At 37.2% G+C, this 15,876-nt stretch overlaps 2 protein-coding genes across 3 annotated transcripts; both read right to left on the bottom strand.

The window, feature by feature from the left end:
- Positions 1-1,861: 1,861 nt before the first annotated feature.
- LOC111609657 (cell number regulator 10-like) lies at positions 1,862-14,112 on the bottom strand. Of its 2 annotated transcripts, none has more exons than XM_023339100.1 (4): positions 14,011-14,112; positions 2,628-2,762; positions 2,342-2,529; positions 1,862-2,264 (listed from the first exon to the last, which is right to left on the bottom strand). In XM_023339100.1, exons 2-4 carry the CDS (start codon positions 2,692-2,694, stop codon positions 1,896-1,898), a joined length of 624 nt encoding a protein of 207 aa, XP_023194868.1. In that variant the 5' UTR covers positions 2,695-2,762; positions 14,011-14,112; the 3' UTR covers positions 1,862-1,895. The 2 variants fall into 2 exon arrangements, with proteins under 2 accessions (XP_023194868.1, XP_023194869.1); XM_023339101.1 differs by lacking the exon at positions 14,011-14,112 and adding an exon at positions 3,183-3,526.
- LOC102233246 (cornifelin homolog) lies at positions 5,090-8,622 on the bottom strand. The gene is made up of 4 exons (XM_005803915.2): positions 7,819-8,622; positions 6,327-6,424; positions 6,067-6,227; positions 5,090-5,990 (listed from the first exon to the last, which is right to left on the bottom strand). The coding sequence occupies exons 1-4, from the start codon at positions 7,971-7,973 to the stop codon at positions 5,805-5,807; spliced, it is 600 nt and encodes a 199-aa protein (XP_005803972.2). The 5' UTR covers positions 7,974-8,622; the 3' UTR covers positions 5,090-5,804.
- Positions 14,113-15,876: the final 1,764 nt, after the last annotated feature.

Here is a 15,876-nt window from a genome sequence, read left to right as displayed (position 1 = left end):
TCATAATCTGACAGAGAAACTTATTTTGAGATCTCACTAAAACACAAAATTTCTCAGTTTAATGTGATATATTTTCTACTGAATTGTTTTGTTATAATGTGATACTGACTCCTGAATTGATTAACTCTGGTGTTCAATATAATTCCCTAAGAACTGTGATTATTATGCAGACGGTGCCAGTGACTTTCTGCTGAAAAACTGTCAAGAAGACTATAGTACGTCCCATGATTCCATAGACAAAACATGGCAAAACACAGCTTTTTCTGCATAAAAATCTTATTTAAAAAAAAAAGGAAATCATTAGCCCTAGGCCATAAATATAAAAATTACCAGAAATAAATACGTAAAGCCACTCTGTGTCACAAAGATTTCATTTTTTGAATCAAATAGCTGGCTGGGGTGCCACCTTATTTGGTGGAGGAATTTGAGTTTCCCAATGATCCTTTAAGCCAGTGGTTCCCAAATAGGGTGCGCCCTCTAGGGGCGGCGCAGTGCCATTGCAAGGGAGGGGGGAGCAGTATGGATGAATGGAAAAAAAAAAACAGTTACACAAAAGTGTTACACTGTAAAGATGGTTTGTAGTTTGTTTTGTTGCAACCTGAAGAGTGAAATAAACTTCAGTGGAGTTTGAAAACAAAATATGTGTATAAGTTTATGTCTGGTTGAACAATGTGTGTGCCCAGTTGATTTTTTTTTCTTTTTTGGGGGGGATTTTATTGTAATCCATAGGGGGGGGGGGTGCAGAAAATCTCTAGGAACCACTGATATAAGCTATGTTATCAGGGACTTCATGGTATGCTCCTCTATGTCAAACAGATCCTAGGTGAGGAGTCAGGCAAATGGCAGCTCAAAAATCAGTATAGTACAATATTGTAATTAAAGGAAATTTACAGTTTTTAATAATAAAAATGTTTTAAGTAATCTTGTAAATTTTAGTGAGGTGCATAAGACTGGTCAATTAGAAATAATAAGGTTCAGTCAAATACATTGTTTTTGTTATTGGACTTATGTTTTTTATTTCAAATTGATTAAACAGTTATACAGTGTTTATAAGAAAGTTAATATACTTATAAACTCAAAGTCATATTCAACTCTCTTCACTTTTATTTGAAGCATTGACAGTGAGTTTACTGGATAAAGTTAACATTACACCCCAAGTACATGATCTCACGACTGATCTGAGGAACATAAATGTTAACAAATATGTTTAATTTTTGTTAGGAATTCAAACCAACAGGGGAAGGATTTTAAAATCCATCTGGGGTTTGAGGATTTTGAAACCCAGCAAGATTTTCAGGAAGATTTTGAAACCCATCAGAAGTTTGAGGAGAATTTTGAAATTCATCAGGAGTTCTTTGAGGAGGATTTTGAAACCCACCAGGATTTTAAAAAGGATTTTGAAACCCACCAGGATTTTAAAGAGGATTCTGAAACCCAACAGGATTTTAAAGAGGATTTTGAAACCCACCAGGATTTGGAGGAAGATTTTGAAACCCACCAGGATTTTAAAGAGCATTTTGAAACCCACCAGGATTTGGAGGAAGATTTTGAAACCCACCAGGATTTTAAAGAGGATTTTGAAACCCACCAAGATATGGAGGAAGATTTTGAAACCCACCAGGATTTTGAGGAGAGTTTTGAAACCCAACAGGGCCTTGAGCAGGGTTTTGAAAACCACCAGGAGGTGGAGGAAGATTTTGAAACCCACCAGGATTTTAAAGAGGTTTTTGAAATCCACCAGGATTTGGAGGAAGATTTTGAAACCCACCAGGATATGAAGGAGGATTTTGAAACCCACCAGGATTTTGAGGAGAGTTTTGAAACCCAACAGGGCCTTGAGCAGGGTTTTGAAAACCACCAGGAGGTGGAGGAAGATTTTGAAACCCACCAGGATTTTAAAGAGGTTTTTGAAATCCACCAGGATTTGGAGGAAGATTTTGAAACCCACCAGGATATGAAGGAAGATTTTGAAACCCACCAGGATATGAAGGAGGATTTTGAAACCCACCAGGATTTTGAGGAGAGTTTTGAAACCCAACAGGGCCTTGAGCAGGGTTTTGAAAACCACCAGGAGGTGGAGCAGAGTTTTGATTAACCATCATGATAGGATTAGCCTGCACGTTGATCACAGTTGGGGGCTGCAGCGTCTGGGGCTGCTGCGCCACAATAACGAGAGGCGTTCCCTCCTTTAGCTCACGATGCATCTGACACCAGGAGCACCAGATACAGCAACAGGAAATTAAAATGTCGTTGCAGAGGGAACCCTTAAAGGAAACACAGTAAAACGCATTAAATTATTGCATTTCAAAGTAAGGTCAGGTGAGTCTAAAATACATCATACCTTTAATCCACGTTTGTTACGAATGGAAGCCCTCAAAGACAACGTTACAGGGGGGATAATCACAGGAACCCCACACATTAGAACTGTAGCAGAAGTCAGCATGTCACATACAGGCAGACAAGTCTGCTCTCCAAATCTTCTTGAAACAGTGCAGGTTAGGAAAGGGCAGCACCAGAAGCCATAGCAACCTGGGGAACATACAAACATAGTGATTAATAGTGATAAAATGATACAAGATGACTAGAAGACTCATTTAATTTTAAAGAAAAGAGATAATGTCTCTTACAAGTACTGACATCTTCAAAGCAGTCAAAGAGACCACTCTTCCATTCTTTTAGGGGAGTTTCTGTCATCTTATCCTGAAGCTTCGTGTGACCAGGAAAAATTCAGTCAGCTCTAAAGTTTCCTGCCATGCAACGCACTGTAATACAAGACATGAAAATGTATGGTTTATTTTTCAGAAACAAATGAGGTTATTATTTTGGGTTAGAAGTATTATATGAATTAGATTTTGGTTAAGGTTAGGGTTATGTATATACTACTATTGGTTATTGTTAGAAAAACTGTTTGGGTTAGGCATAAATGCAGTTACTAAAATGATTGAAGGTCAATACAAAGTCCTAATATGGATAGAAATACAAATGTGTGTGTGTGAGATGTGCATTACTGGCATAGGCAGCCTTAAAATGCCTATGATCCATCCAGGTATAACCCAAATCCCTTAGACCCAAAACCTATTCCTTCCCACCCAGAACCACACAACAATAGCCCACTAAGCCTCAGCCACCAAGACCCGTGGCCCACCCATATCAGGCTAGGGATGCAGAAAAGGCGCCCACACCTGGCACACAGGCATCCATGTGACCAGGAGCCAGGGAGCCCCTGTCCCGCCCACACCAATCAACTAACTTATTATAACGGAGGATATATAGTTTACCTGTTGAGGAAATAAAGAAAATAAGTAGGGTGCAGAAGTTAATCAGACTGTAACAAATCTTGTTAAATCTTCACTAATATATGTCGGGTTTACTTCAGACTGTAATCAAAGTAAATCAATCAGGTCTGATAGGGTTCAGACACAAAGCACTTGGACTCGGGTCGGGCCGGGTTGTTTTTGTAGGCCCCATCTGAACTCTAAGCTGGTGTCTGTCTCCAGAAGACTGCCTGTCCATCCCATGGGAAGCAATGAGACACACACAACAAACAGCCATGCTGCACTCACTCAGACTTAGGACAGTTTAGAGTAACCAATTAAACTAGCACAGTTAGGTTAAGAATCGTGTTTTTGGACTGTGGGTGGAAGCCAGAATACCCAGAGAACCAATAGACACATTGGAAAACATACAAACTTCATGTATAAAAACCCAGAAAGGTCACACCTAGAACCCTTTAGCTGCAAAGCAAAAACTTAGCTTCCATGATTGAGAAACTGTGAAGAAATAATCACAAACTGGTTTGTTCTTATTCACCGGCATCAACATGTTTTAGTTAAAGTCAAAACCTAAATACACACAGTTTGAACAAATATGAGGTTTAGTTAATCACAACTCCTTTTGCATTTCTAAATGTTGCTGTGCTGCTTAAATGTGTTCAGGGATCTGCATCATGTGGCTCTTCAGCCTCAAGTGGCTACTTGGACCTTTCACAATGGTCTCTGGGGATGCGAAGACTCCAGATCTAGCTTAAAATCATTCTAGCTGTATGTTTTATAATCCTTCCACCTTGTAAAAAAATAGTTTAACTAAGCCAATGAAAACTGGAAAGTAATGTGATATTCTTGAACATGGCACATGTGTAAAATTCTGACTATCTGTAAATGCTGGTTTTATGAAGTTTCACAAAATGTTCTGCACTTTTGCAATATTTTCACTTTGTTATACCTAAAGGATAAAGTTGTGCCAGAAGGTCCAAACTAAAGAAATTCATTGTGTGACTGTCAAGTTTCCTTTTTTCCGGGAAATCACTGGTAAGATAATGCTCACAAAAAAATTCCCACATGCGTGCATGATAATGGATGGATGAATGCATAGTAATGATCCTTTCATTTATTGTTTTTCTTCCCAAGTTAAAAATGAATTTTAATACACATTATTATGCTACACCTAACATAAAACAAGAAAGTGCTTAGAAGACTTTCCAGACACCTGAAATTTTAGTTAACATGCTTCAGACTGTAATAAATGTTCTATTCACTAAAAATAATACATTTAGAACATTTCTTCATCCAACTTTGAACAAGTACACAGTCTATTTGAATACTACCAGCTCGTCTTTTTCACACTAAATCCTCTGTTTTTAATGTGACGACAAACTAGATCACCTGAGCCAAGCCCATATGTAAAGGTGACATGCAAATCTGCAGGCAAATAGAGATGCTGCTGCTAGGATGCATGTTCCAATGCAACTTTTAAAATAATGTGGATATTGTATTCAGTCTGCCACAGGCACTATATTATATTAAAGGAGTTCAAGAGAAAATTTTAGTGACTTTGGCTTAAACTGAATTGTGTTTAAAAGAAAATGTTCACTTTCCAGCAGATAAATTCAATGGCTACTTTTTGTCACTGTTTTTCTAATTTATAATTATAAAATAAAGTAAAAGGTTTAGTTGGTAAACTTACAACTTTCTAGCCCATGAAGGTATTTTGTGTAAGACCTTGACCTTGTGTAAGAATGTCAGATGAACTCATGAACTACTTGTTGTTAGTCCAAATGCACAAATACCTGCCTCAAGAACTAGACAACCAATCAAGTCAATCAAGTTTATTTGCATGGAATGTTTTAGAAACAAAGTAGTTGAAAGTACTTTACATCATAAAAACACAAAAATAAAAAGTCAGAGAACACAGTCAACAATTGAAGAGCTACATTTTGTCAAGTGTCATCATTACACATAGGAATGTTGATAAATGTTTGATATTATGATGTTTCAAAAGCAATTCTAAACAAATGGGTTTTTAGTCTAGATTTAAAGGAACTCATTGTTTCAGCTGTTTTGTACTTTTCTGGAAGTTTATTCCAGATTTGTGGTGCATAGAAGCCGAATGCTGCTTCTTTCTGTTTGGTTCAAGCTCTGGGGATGCAGAGCAGACCATGAACAGAAGACCTGAGAGGTCTGGTAGAATTTTAAAGTCTATTCTCTGAGCTACAGGGAGCCAGTTTAAGGACTTTAGGGACTGGGTGATTTGCTCTATCTTAATGGTTTTAATGGGAACACGAGGAGCAGTGTTCTCAATCAGCTGCAGCTGTCAGAATGATTTTTTTAGGCAGATCTGTCAAGACACTGTTGCAGTAATCAATGCAACCAAAGATAAACGCTTGGATGAATTTCTCTAGACCCTCCTGAACCTATTTATTTAGTCCAAACTAGGATACATAAAATTAAAATATCTCGCAAAGTTGGTGATAATGTTAAATATTGTGATGATGATGAAAATCAAAAGGAAGCCTGGATGATTTCTGCTTATCTGTCGAAAACAGGCTGAGCAGGAACTGCCATCATTGGATGAGGCTGCATGTTGACATAAGGTTGCACCTGCATGTTGATGACGACGGGGGACTTTTTGCGATATTTTAACTCGCGATACATCTGACACCAGACACACGTTGGGCAGCAGCAGGACACAGCAATGTCCTCGCAAAGGGAACCCTACAAAGGAACACAATGAGTCAGTTTTATTTGTCGGGCATGTACTGTATGTCATTCACATGTCATCTTACCATACCTTGATACCATATTTGTGTCTCATGGCGACTCTCAGAGACAGGGCTGCTGGAGAGATCATTTTATCAACACACATATCACATAAGGGGAGACAACGGTTCTCTCCAAATCTGCCTGAAACAGTGCAGGCCAGGCATGGCCCGCACCAGAAACCATAGCAACCTGAAAAACATGTGAACACACAGAAACACAGCAATCATGGGATATTATAAGCATTTAATCCTTGTAGTTGATGTATAAGAAACAAGGATAGACTCTTACAAGCTTGTGCATCCTCGCCGCAGTCACAGAGACCACTATCCCAGTCAGTCAGGGGTTGGTCTGCCATCAGATGATAGAACCTAGATTTTAAATCCTCACTGTATTCAGGAAATTAAACAGTTTAACAGTTAAATTTTTAATTGACATTAAATCAGAGATGATTAAATCGTATTCAAGGAAGAGTAGCACTACATCAACATATTCTTACTCAAGTACTAGTAAGAATATCCAAGAAATTACTCAAGTAAGAGTAAAAAAGTATTTGGTGAGGTAGATTCTCAAGTATTAATGCTTGTCAATATTTCTTATTGCTCAAGGATGTAACATATCATTACTGAATTCATTTAGTCTACTTTTTATTTTGTATATCCTTTTACGAAGGATAATTGAGTCAGTGACTGACTCTTTGTATTGCACCTGATGTCATTCATTTGAATCACTCATGCTGATGAGTGATTCGTCTAAAACATGGTCAAAATTGACTTGACGCCGGCTCCGCCCCCTTGCGGAAGTAGAGCAGTCCTCCGACAACTACACTGTTATTAAGGCAGACTAACGGACCTCAATGGTTACCCTATACATTTTTTGAGTCATTTTTGCCTTATAAACCAACACTGAGGCAAAGACGGCAGGTGAGAAAATTCTGTAACTAGCCCTACGTCAGGTCTGTAAGGTTATTAGCGGGAAATAACGGAGAAATCAGTAATAAAGCCCAAGAGGACAAATGAGGGACAAAAGTCTGATTGGATACAAGTGTGAACGCTGCGGGACAAAATGGGTGAGTAATTGCCCAAATAATACTGGCTTGTGAAAATCTGCCTTCAGGAAAATGCTTAGAAATAAACAGTAGTATGAAACAGTGTTTAAATGCCAATATAGCAGTTAGCGCAGTCTGTTTTCATGCTGCCGTAGAGCTATCATTGGAATCTACATGCATAAAATCCAGCATAACTACCTTCACTTATTGATATGGAAATGATTAGTTGTTTAGCATTGTTATTTTAATTTAACTGAGTTGTGTTTATTTGATGCTTAGCCGTCAGCCGTGAGTCGATAGCACGGAGCTATCAGTAAGTATCCTTATGAGAAAAACTGGGATGTTACCTTCATGCTGTTGACTAACGTGGTAGTTCCAGGTGGGCTGCAGTCCATGATCCAAAATCACTCCTTTTTGATTTTGGAGATGTAATAAATTGTATTTGGCCCTCTGTATATTCTGGGTGACGGCTGTCTCTCTGACTGCAGCGTGTTTTCTATGACATACTGTCAGTATTGTCAGAGTACTGGCTGATTGGTCAGTTGCGATAAGTGATGACATTCAAGAATCTCTTCATCACTAATGCAGAAAGGTAAAACTTTTCAACGGTAATTATTTCTGATTATTGAAATAGCTTTCTGTCTTGTAATCCTGAAATCCAATTAATGAGAAAACAGTTTGTTGCATATGTTTTAAAAATATATCAAACTTTCCAATAACCAAGCAAAAGTTTACCTGAAAAACCGACAGACTGTGGTCCAAATCTTCGTTATCCAAAGTCTTGCTATCACTTGGTGGCGAGTTGACAGAATACTGGTTGTGTAGGTGTGGTATTCCCTGACCATACCAAACTCGAATGTTGCACAGTCCCTCAAGCATATGGAGGACATATGCTAATCTGTCCCCCATATGCTTGAGGGACCGGGCAATATTTGCATACTCAATCCAGTTGCTGCAGTTCATTTGCCTTTTGACTTGCAGGATTTGTAATCTTAACTTTCGCTTTAAAACCTCAGAACACAAATTAAACAGACTCCTTTGCTATCGTTGTAGTTGACATATGACTGAAAGCAGTTTACTGTGGCTCAGTGGGTGGAGTAGTTGTCTTGCAATCTGAAAGTGGTGGGTTTGATTAGAGTTCCATTGTCACATTTGTGCCTACTGATCTATGCATTGGTGTATAAAATATGGGTGTGAGATTGGGCAAATTTGGACTAGTAAAACACTACATAAATTCAGTCCATGCCATTAAAGATTAAAGTGATTAAACTAATTCTGTTGCTGCGAAATAGAGCACTCTTTCACCCTGCTCAAAGGCACCGTACAGGAGTAGGCATACTTGTTGATCTTGGTGACTACAATAGGGTTCAACATGGTGAAAGAGAGGGTAGATTCAGCTATGTGTGTCTTTGTGATCTGTTGAGAGGGAGCTGAGCCAAAAGGAGAACTTTTGATTTACAGGTCAATCTACTTTCCTACTTTCCATCTAGTCATGAGTTTTGGGCAGTGACCAAGTGAACAAGGTCATGGACACAAGAGGCTGAAATTAGTGCTTTGAGGAGCGTTTGGAAACCCAACAGGGCCTTGAGCAGTATTTTGAAAACCACGAGGAGGTGGAGCAGAATTTGGATTGAAACATCATGACAGGATTAGCATGCACGTTGACCACAGTTGGACCATGCGGTGTCATGGGCTGCTGCATCACAACAACAACAGGAATGTGCTCCTTTAGCTTGCGGTGCATCTGACACCAGGAGCACCAGACACAGAAACAGGAAGCGAATATGTCTCCGCAGAGGGAACCCTGGAAGCAAGCACATGAAAACTTTTCATAACTGTGCACTTTTACATCAAAATTAGTTTAGGTGAGTGTAAAATATGTCATACCGCTACTCCACGTTTGTTACGAATGGAAGCCCTCATATACAATGCCGCAGCGGGGGGCACCCATAGGAACCCCACAGGCTACACATACAGAAGGAGTCAGAATGTCACATAAAGGCAAACAGTAGTTCTCTCCAAATCTTCCTGAAACAGTACAGGCTAGGCCAGGGCAGCACCAGAAGCCATAGCAACCTGGGGAATAAACAAACATAGTGATGAAATAGTCTTAGGTGCCTAGAGGGCTAATTTATATAATTTGAACAAAAATAAAATTGTCACTCTTAAAAGTATTGACATCTTCAAAGCAGTCAAAGAGACCCGTTTGTTTAGGGATGTTTCTGCCATCCTGTCCTGAAGTCCGGCTACAAACTCTGAACTACAACCTTCCGTGATGAGAAAACCTGAATCAACCCAAAGGTTTTCTGCAAAACAACACGCTAACACAATATCTAAAAATGTACAATTTATTTTGGGACAAAGATGACTATGCAGCAGGAATCAAAGTTGATAGCATTTATTTTGCTATAGAAATCCATTGTGTCTCCTGTGGTACATCATGCTACCTGTCCTATTTCAGCTGATTATTGTTTGAGGTAAAGACACTGTTGTCAAATGTCACTTTCTAAACATTTTCACCAAGAATAAATTCAACCTTGGAACATTAATTAAGGAAACAATGGACTTACTGCCGATGAGACTTCATGATTTATTAATCTGTGGGCAAAGAAGTCCTTCAGGAATTTTGTCCCATTTTCTTTTCTGTTTATTGTCAATTAGTATGGCTAATCTTATGCGACAAGCTAGCTCAACAAGTTTGCTGAACATACACTAATTAACAACTAGGGATTAAAGACTTAAAAGAGGAATCTTTAAACAGATGAGATGACTCCTTGATGTACCTTGATGTTTTAGTAGCTAAATAGCTATTTGTCGACTTTAGAAACCCAACAGATTACAATCCACACTCCTCACACAGATCCTGTTGTCTGTTTAAAATTTCACTGCAACGATCCAAAAACAACCAGTTTCCACAATTGAAATTTTAGAATCTCATTTTGTAACATAGTCAAACACATAGGTTGAAAGATCTATATTTAAAATGTAAAGAATCTGAAATCTGTGTGTAAAGCAAATTAATCAAACATAGGAACAGAGAATGAAATTTAAAGCTCAGCAACAGGATGAAGTAAAAATATCACACTACTCACCAGAAACTATTTTTCTTCTCTCTTAAAAAGTAAATATGGCTCAAAGAAGCCAAAGTGATGTTAAAAATTAAATGGGCTCCAAGCTAATCAATTTAAGAAATTTCTACCTTAACATCTTCATTTTGTATCACTTTCACTTATTTTCGTTTAATTAATAGTAACTGAAAGCAGAGATGATAATCAAAAGTCGGATACATGTTGAAGATTATTTTGAAGTACACAGATATCTCTCTCTACAAGCTAAAATTAAACTTAATGTCTAACCTTTAATGTGTTCTATTGCAATTTAATCATGTTGTTACTCTTGACCTTTTACCTTCTGACAGACACAGAACTACAAAAAACTAAATCATTTAACAATTTGAAATACAAAGTTACAGTATAACTCTAAAACAATACAATTGTAATAACTATAATAAATTTATCTAGCAAGTATTTCATCTTTACTGTCTAGTAAAGATCATTTTTTACATGTATACATTTAGAAGTATGTGTATAAAAGTTTAGCCAGGCATGCATACTGAAATATTTACCTGCTCTTGCGGGAAACGGTCCTTGCGCCTCGTAGGTATCAGTGAATGTGCAGTTCAGGGAAAAGTTTGCTTTGTCTGGTGACTCACAAAACATGCTGCAGTACCTGTGATCTATCGGTCATTCAATCTAAGTCTGCATGCAATTAAATATTTCAAAAATCAAAACACTGAATATATATACATATATACAGTATATATATATACTGTATATATATCAAGAGAACCTCAATAAAACAGACTTTTATGCCTTTTTTATACATAAAAGGCATAAAAGGCCTTTTATGCCTTCATAAAAGACATTTTATGCCTTTTATGAAGGCATAAAATGTTTATGCCTTCATAAACATTTTATGAAGATGTTTTCATCTTCATAAAACATGAACAAAGAAGCTGAACATTTAATTTCCCAGGAAGTCCCAGCATTGGTTGACAGCAGATGGTTGAATTAAGTTTCTGTCTCTATGACAGAGGCATGTCAGTGAATCTAAAATTAATTTATTTCCTTTTCCATCATTTTTGTTTTACTGAGATATCCACTTGGATTGTATTACATGCAGATGAATAATCCAAGAAGAGTAATACTGCACATTTATTACATTTATCATCATGTGGATAGTAGTGATATGAATCAGGGCTGGGTGACAACAGCATCCTCTATTCATTGTCTCTGCTTGTATGCATTGATAATGATCAAGTTTGTTCATTATCAATGACAAGCTAATCTTCTGTAATGTCGTCACTAACACAGAGGTCAGAAGCGAGACTACAGGACATCTGAAGCAGGGACTTCTTTGAATTAGTAGGTTTTCTTAATGACAATTCTGCCAACAGAAGAAGGTTCAGCAGTTCGAACATGATTGGTCAGATCTGGGAAAGAAAATATTCTCTTCATCTGAGAAAAACTTTTCACCATTATCTTTTATTGTAGTTGACATTTCTCACATTTTGTCATGGTGTGCCACACCCGTGGTGGGGAACCAGTTTTAAACATTTCTTCCTGTATCTTTGCATGAACCAGTTATGTTTGACCCAGTTTCATTTTCTGCAGTTTTTCTACAGTCTCTTTCAGTGTTTGTTTTTGAAATCAACTTTCCTTTTATTTATCACTTGTTTTATCGCTGAAAAAGTTTGACTTATTTGTAGATTTTTGTTTTTTAAATTTTGCTTATAGTAATAGTAAGATGCAGAGAACTTAATATTCTTAATTATAGTAGTCTGTCAAAAGTTTATTTTCCATCAGATGTTATAACTGAGACACAAACTGTGAACTCTCACTCTGTAAAATTAGTGTATTCAGCATTCAGAATAAAGAGATAGTACTCAGTACTGAAAATCATACAATATATTCTTTATTCTCCAGTTAATAATCTCCTGAAGCATTTTGCTAAATTAAGACAGTTTTAATAGTGGTTGCTGTGTGTCGCAGACTGCTGGAGGTACTGATTAATTTTCAACTCACTGCCACCTATAGGTTGATAATGCAACAAAAATCCTCAGAACAACAAATGTCAGAGTCCTGGGCTGACACCTTTTGAGTAGAGCTAATCAACACTTTCAGATGAGTATTTGTTTATTATTGCCAATAATAAATATTTATAACTGAAAACTGTTGGGAATTTAAACATACTGACAGAAAGATTACAAGCTACTACATAAGATATTTAAGGTCCATTACTGTTTTTCTAATTTGGTTGACAATTTCTTCCTTATATTGTCTCTATGGTTACTGTTTAGCAGAAGCATCCTGCAACTTCAGAGCTGTCTTGTGGTTTGTTCCATTTTATTACAAACCACATTTTAACTGGGGGGAAACAGTTCAGTGACCTGCGGTCAGGGGAGGCAGGTAAGGTAGCTGTCATCATGGAAAGATCATAAATAATAAGATAATTTATATTGCTACTTTCCTGTGGTTTGTACTATAAAGCAGTGGTCCCCAACCCCCGGGCCGCGGGACCAGTAAAAGTCTGTGGACCAATTGGTACCGGGCTGCACAAAAAATAATTAAATACTTCCGTTTTATGTGTTGAGTCTGGAGGATCTTTTATTTTGATCCGGTTAAATCCTTTAACCGGATTCTGTCGGTTACGTCTTGAGCGCCAACACTGAGCCCACAAGCAGCAGAATGATTTATAAACAACAGCATCGGTGTCGGTGCGCGCAGTTTAGGGTCGCCTTTTTTCTAACTGAACCAAAACACCAAATTCCACTGCACATCGACGTAGTACATTTTTTTTTAAACTTGTGTTGACAATTAGTAGCAAACCAATATTATTGCTTTATTGAGAATAAAACATTTTTTGTCTGAAATGTCACTAAAAATTGCTTTTGGCAACAGTGGTTAACTGCAACCATGACCTGGTGGGCCGGTCTATCAGTCAAACCTCTCACACAGCAGAGCACAAGAGGACAGTGACTGATTTTCAGACCTTTGCTGAGGTAGATAAGATTGGGGGATAAGATTGGCTTCACATGTCAGTATCGGCCGATCACCGATCTCCCAAAATTAAGGAAATCGGGGCTGATAAATCAACTTGGCCGATAAATCAGTGCACCCCTAGAATTCACCGCTAGAATTCACAATTTGTAATTGTGCTTCGTTAATGTTGTGTTTTTGTAATTTGTAATTGTGCTTCGTTAATGTTGTTGCGTTTTTGTAATTTGTAACTGTGCTTCGTTAATGTTGTGTTTTTGTAATTTGTAATTGTGCGGTATTAATGTTGTTGTGTTGTTGCAATTTGTAATTGTGCTATGTTAATATTGTTGTGTTTTTGAATTTGTTGAAATGGTTTGCACCTCAGGGCCACTGTAGTTTTCTCATCAATATGCAAGAGTTTAGAGCAATGCGTGTTCCTGCGACAGGGCATGCAATTCTCGGCAGGCATGTACTACAACACTTTTCTGCATCCCCAGATAAGCAAAAATTAGAAAAGTTCTTCCAAATTAATGCATGTGACAACATTTCAAAGGTGAAACATGTCTTTGCTGAATTCATTCAGTCTAAAATTTTACCAGTATTTCAAATAATTGCTACCGCTCTACATTATGTAAAAGCTGTTTGATCATATAATACATTTTTATCAGGTGATAGTTCTAAACATGCCATTCTCACTGTCTTTTATTAGTTATGACATTCAATAATGTCTTCATCACTAATGAGGACAGTCAAAGCTATGCAGCAATGTATTTTTTTCTGTGTATGGAAATAGCTTTGTGTCTTGCAATACAAAAATCTTATTTATAAGAAAACGGTTTATATATTTTAAAAATACATCGAACTTTCCAATAATCAAATAAAGTTTTACCTGACGAATTTGCAGACTGTGGTCCAAATCTTAGTTATTCAAAATCTTGCTATTGCTTGGAGGTGTGTTGATAGAAAACTGGTTGTGTAAGGTGTAGTCTTTCCTGACTCATTCAGAACATTGAGGAAAATGCAAACAAACTCTATGCTTTATGTTTTGGAAATATGCTAATCTTTCCTAAATATTTGGGGACTGTACAACATTTGCATACACATTCCAGTTGCTACCATTCATTTGCCTTTTGACTTGGACGAGTGGCTTTCTGGAGTTTCGCTTTAAAACTCCAAAACATAAATTAAGCTGATACTCCTTTATTTTAGTTGATTTATGACTGAAAATATTGTCTACTGTGGCTCAGTGGGTGGAAAGGTTGTCTTGCAGTCTGAAAGTTGTGGGTCTGAAATGTCAACGTGACTCTTAACCCCTGGAAGCCGTTCCAGCGTCAAAGAAAAGATCCATCCCATTCACTGCTGCTAAGTCTTATTATGTAAAAGTAAAAGTTATACACCAATCTGTTTATTGGTGTATAAAATATGTGTCACTCTAGTGTGAAGCAGTTTGAATGGTTAGTGAAGGACTGTATAAATTCAGTCCATCCAGCATTAAAGATTAAATACATTATGCTATTTTCACTGCTGCCACTTATATGAAATCATGAACCCTTCTACATGTGTGCAGATAGATTCAGACATGGATCTGTATCTTTTATCTTTGACTTTTGATTTTAATAGTATATGACAACATGCTTGTTGTTTTTTAGAGAAAACATTGAGATAAACTCACCTAGGGAAATTATGTTAGTAATATTTAGCTCACTTGTGGTTGTGCCCAGGTGAAGGCACAGCAGTGTTTTTTGACAGACTGAAGACTAAGTAAGTAAGTGTCAGTAACCTAGTATCAGTTGTAAGACTTTTGTGGTACTTTTTTCATTTCTCCTCCAAGTTATTTTAAGTTAGCTAGTGTTTGTATGTATTGTGTTTGTGTTTGTATTGGCTAACCAGGGTTAGCCAAGCTAAACTTTATATGGAAAGCATGAGGCTTGTTCCAAATATCAACTGAGTGGCATGCCTCCAGATCTTGTTTAAAATCATCCTAGCTGTACGTTTTATAATCCTTCCCCCATGAAAAAAAATTAGTTTAACTAAGCGAAAGAAAATTGGAAAGTAATCTGATATTCTTGAACGTGGCACATGTGTAAAATTCTGATTGCATCTGTAAATGCTGCTTTTTATTAAGTATCACTAAATTTTCTGCCCTTTTGCAATATTTAATTTTCACTTTGTTATACCTAAAGAATAAAGTTTTGCCAGAAGACCCAATTCTCACATGCGTGCATAATAATGGAAATGGATGGATGGATGGATGGATGGATGGATGGATGCATCCTTTCATTTACTGTTTTTCTTCCCAAGTTAAAAATATAAAACAAGAAAGAGCTTAGAAGACTTTCTCAAGACACCTGCAATTTTAGTTAACATTCTTCAGACTGTAATAAATGTTCTATTCACTAAAAATAATACATTTAGAAAATTTCTTCATCCAACTTTGAACAAGTTCATAGTCTGTTTGAATACTACCAGCACTTCTTTTTCACACTAAATCCTCTGTTTTTAATGTGACGACAAACTAGATCACCTGAGCCAAGCCCATATGTAAAGGTGGCATGCAAATCTGCAGGCAAATAGGAATGCTGCTGCTAGGATGCATGTTCCAGTGCAACTTTTAAAATAATGTGGATATTGTATTCAGTCTGCCACAGGCACTATATTATATTAAAGGAGTTCAAGAGAAAATTTTAGTGGCTTTGGCTTGAACTGGATTGTGTTTGACCTTGTGTAAGAATGTCAGATGAACTCATGAACTTCT

This window comes from Xiphophorus maculatus, chromosome 9 (genome assembly GCF_002775205.1).
Source record: "Xiphophorus maculatus strain JP 163 A chromosome 9, X_maculatus-5.0-male, whole genome shotgun sequence".
Classification (NCBI taxonomy): Eukaryota; Metazoa; Chordata; class Actinopteri; order Cyprinodontiformes; family Poeciliidae; genus Xiphophorus; species Xiphophorus maculatus.
Note: the sequence above shows the minus strand (reverse complement) of the source record. Positions and strands in the feature narration are given on the sequence as shown.

Bases quoted from the DNA above. Each gene is read 5' to 3' on its own strand.
- LOC111609657 (XM_023339100.1), bottom strand. From the start codon at position 2,694: ATGACAGAAACTCCCCTAAAAGAATGGAAGAGTGGTCTCTTTGACTGC. The intron at 2,530-2,627 runs GTAAGAGACATT...TATGTTCCCCAG, and splicing joins CTTTGAAGATGTCAGTACTT to GTTGCTATGGCTTCTGGTGC. The intron at 2,265-2,341 runs GTATGATGTATT...GTTTCCTTTAAG, and splicing joins GTAACAAACGTGGATTAAAG to GGTTCCCTCTGCAACGACAT.
- LOC102233246 (XM_005803915.2), bottom strand. From the start codon at position 7,973: ATGTCCTCCATATGCTTGAGGGACTGTGCAACATTCGAGTTTGGTATG. The intron at 6,425-7,818 runs GTAAACTTTTGC...TCCTGAATACAG, and splicing joins ACAGTCTGTCGGTTTTTCAG to TGAGGATTTAAAATCTAGGT. The intron at 6,228-6,326 runs GTAAGAGTCTAT...CATGTTTTTCAG, and splicing joins CGGCGAGGATGCACAAGCTT to GTTGCTATGGTTTCTGGTGC.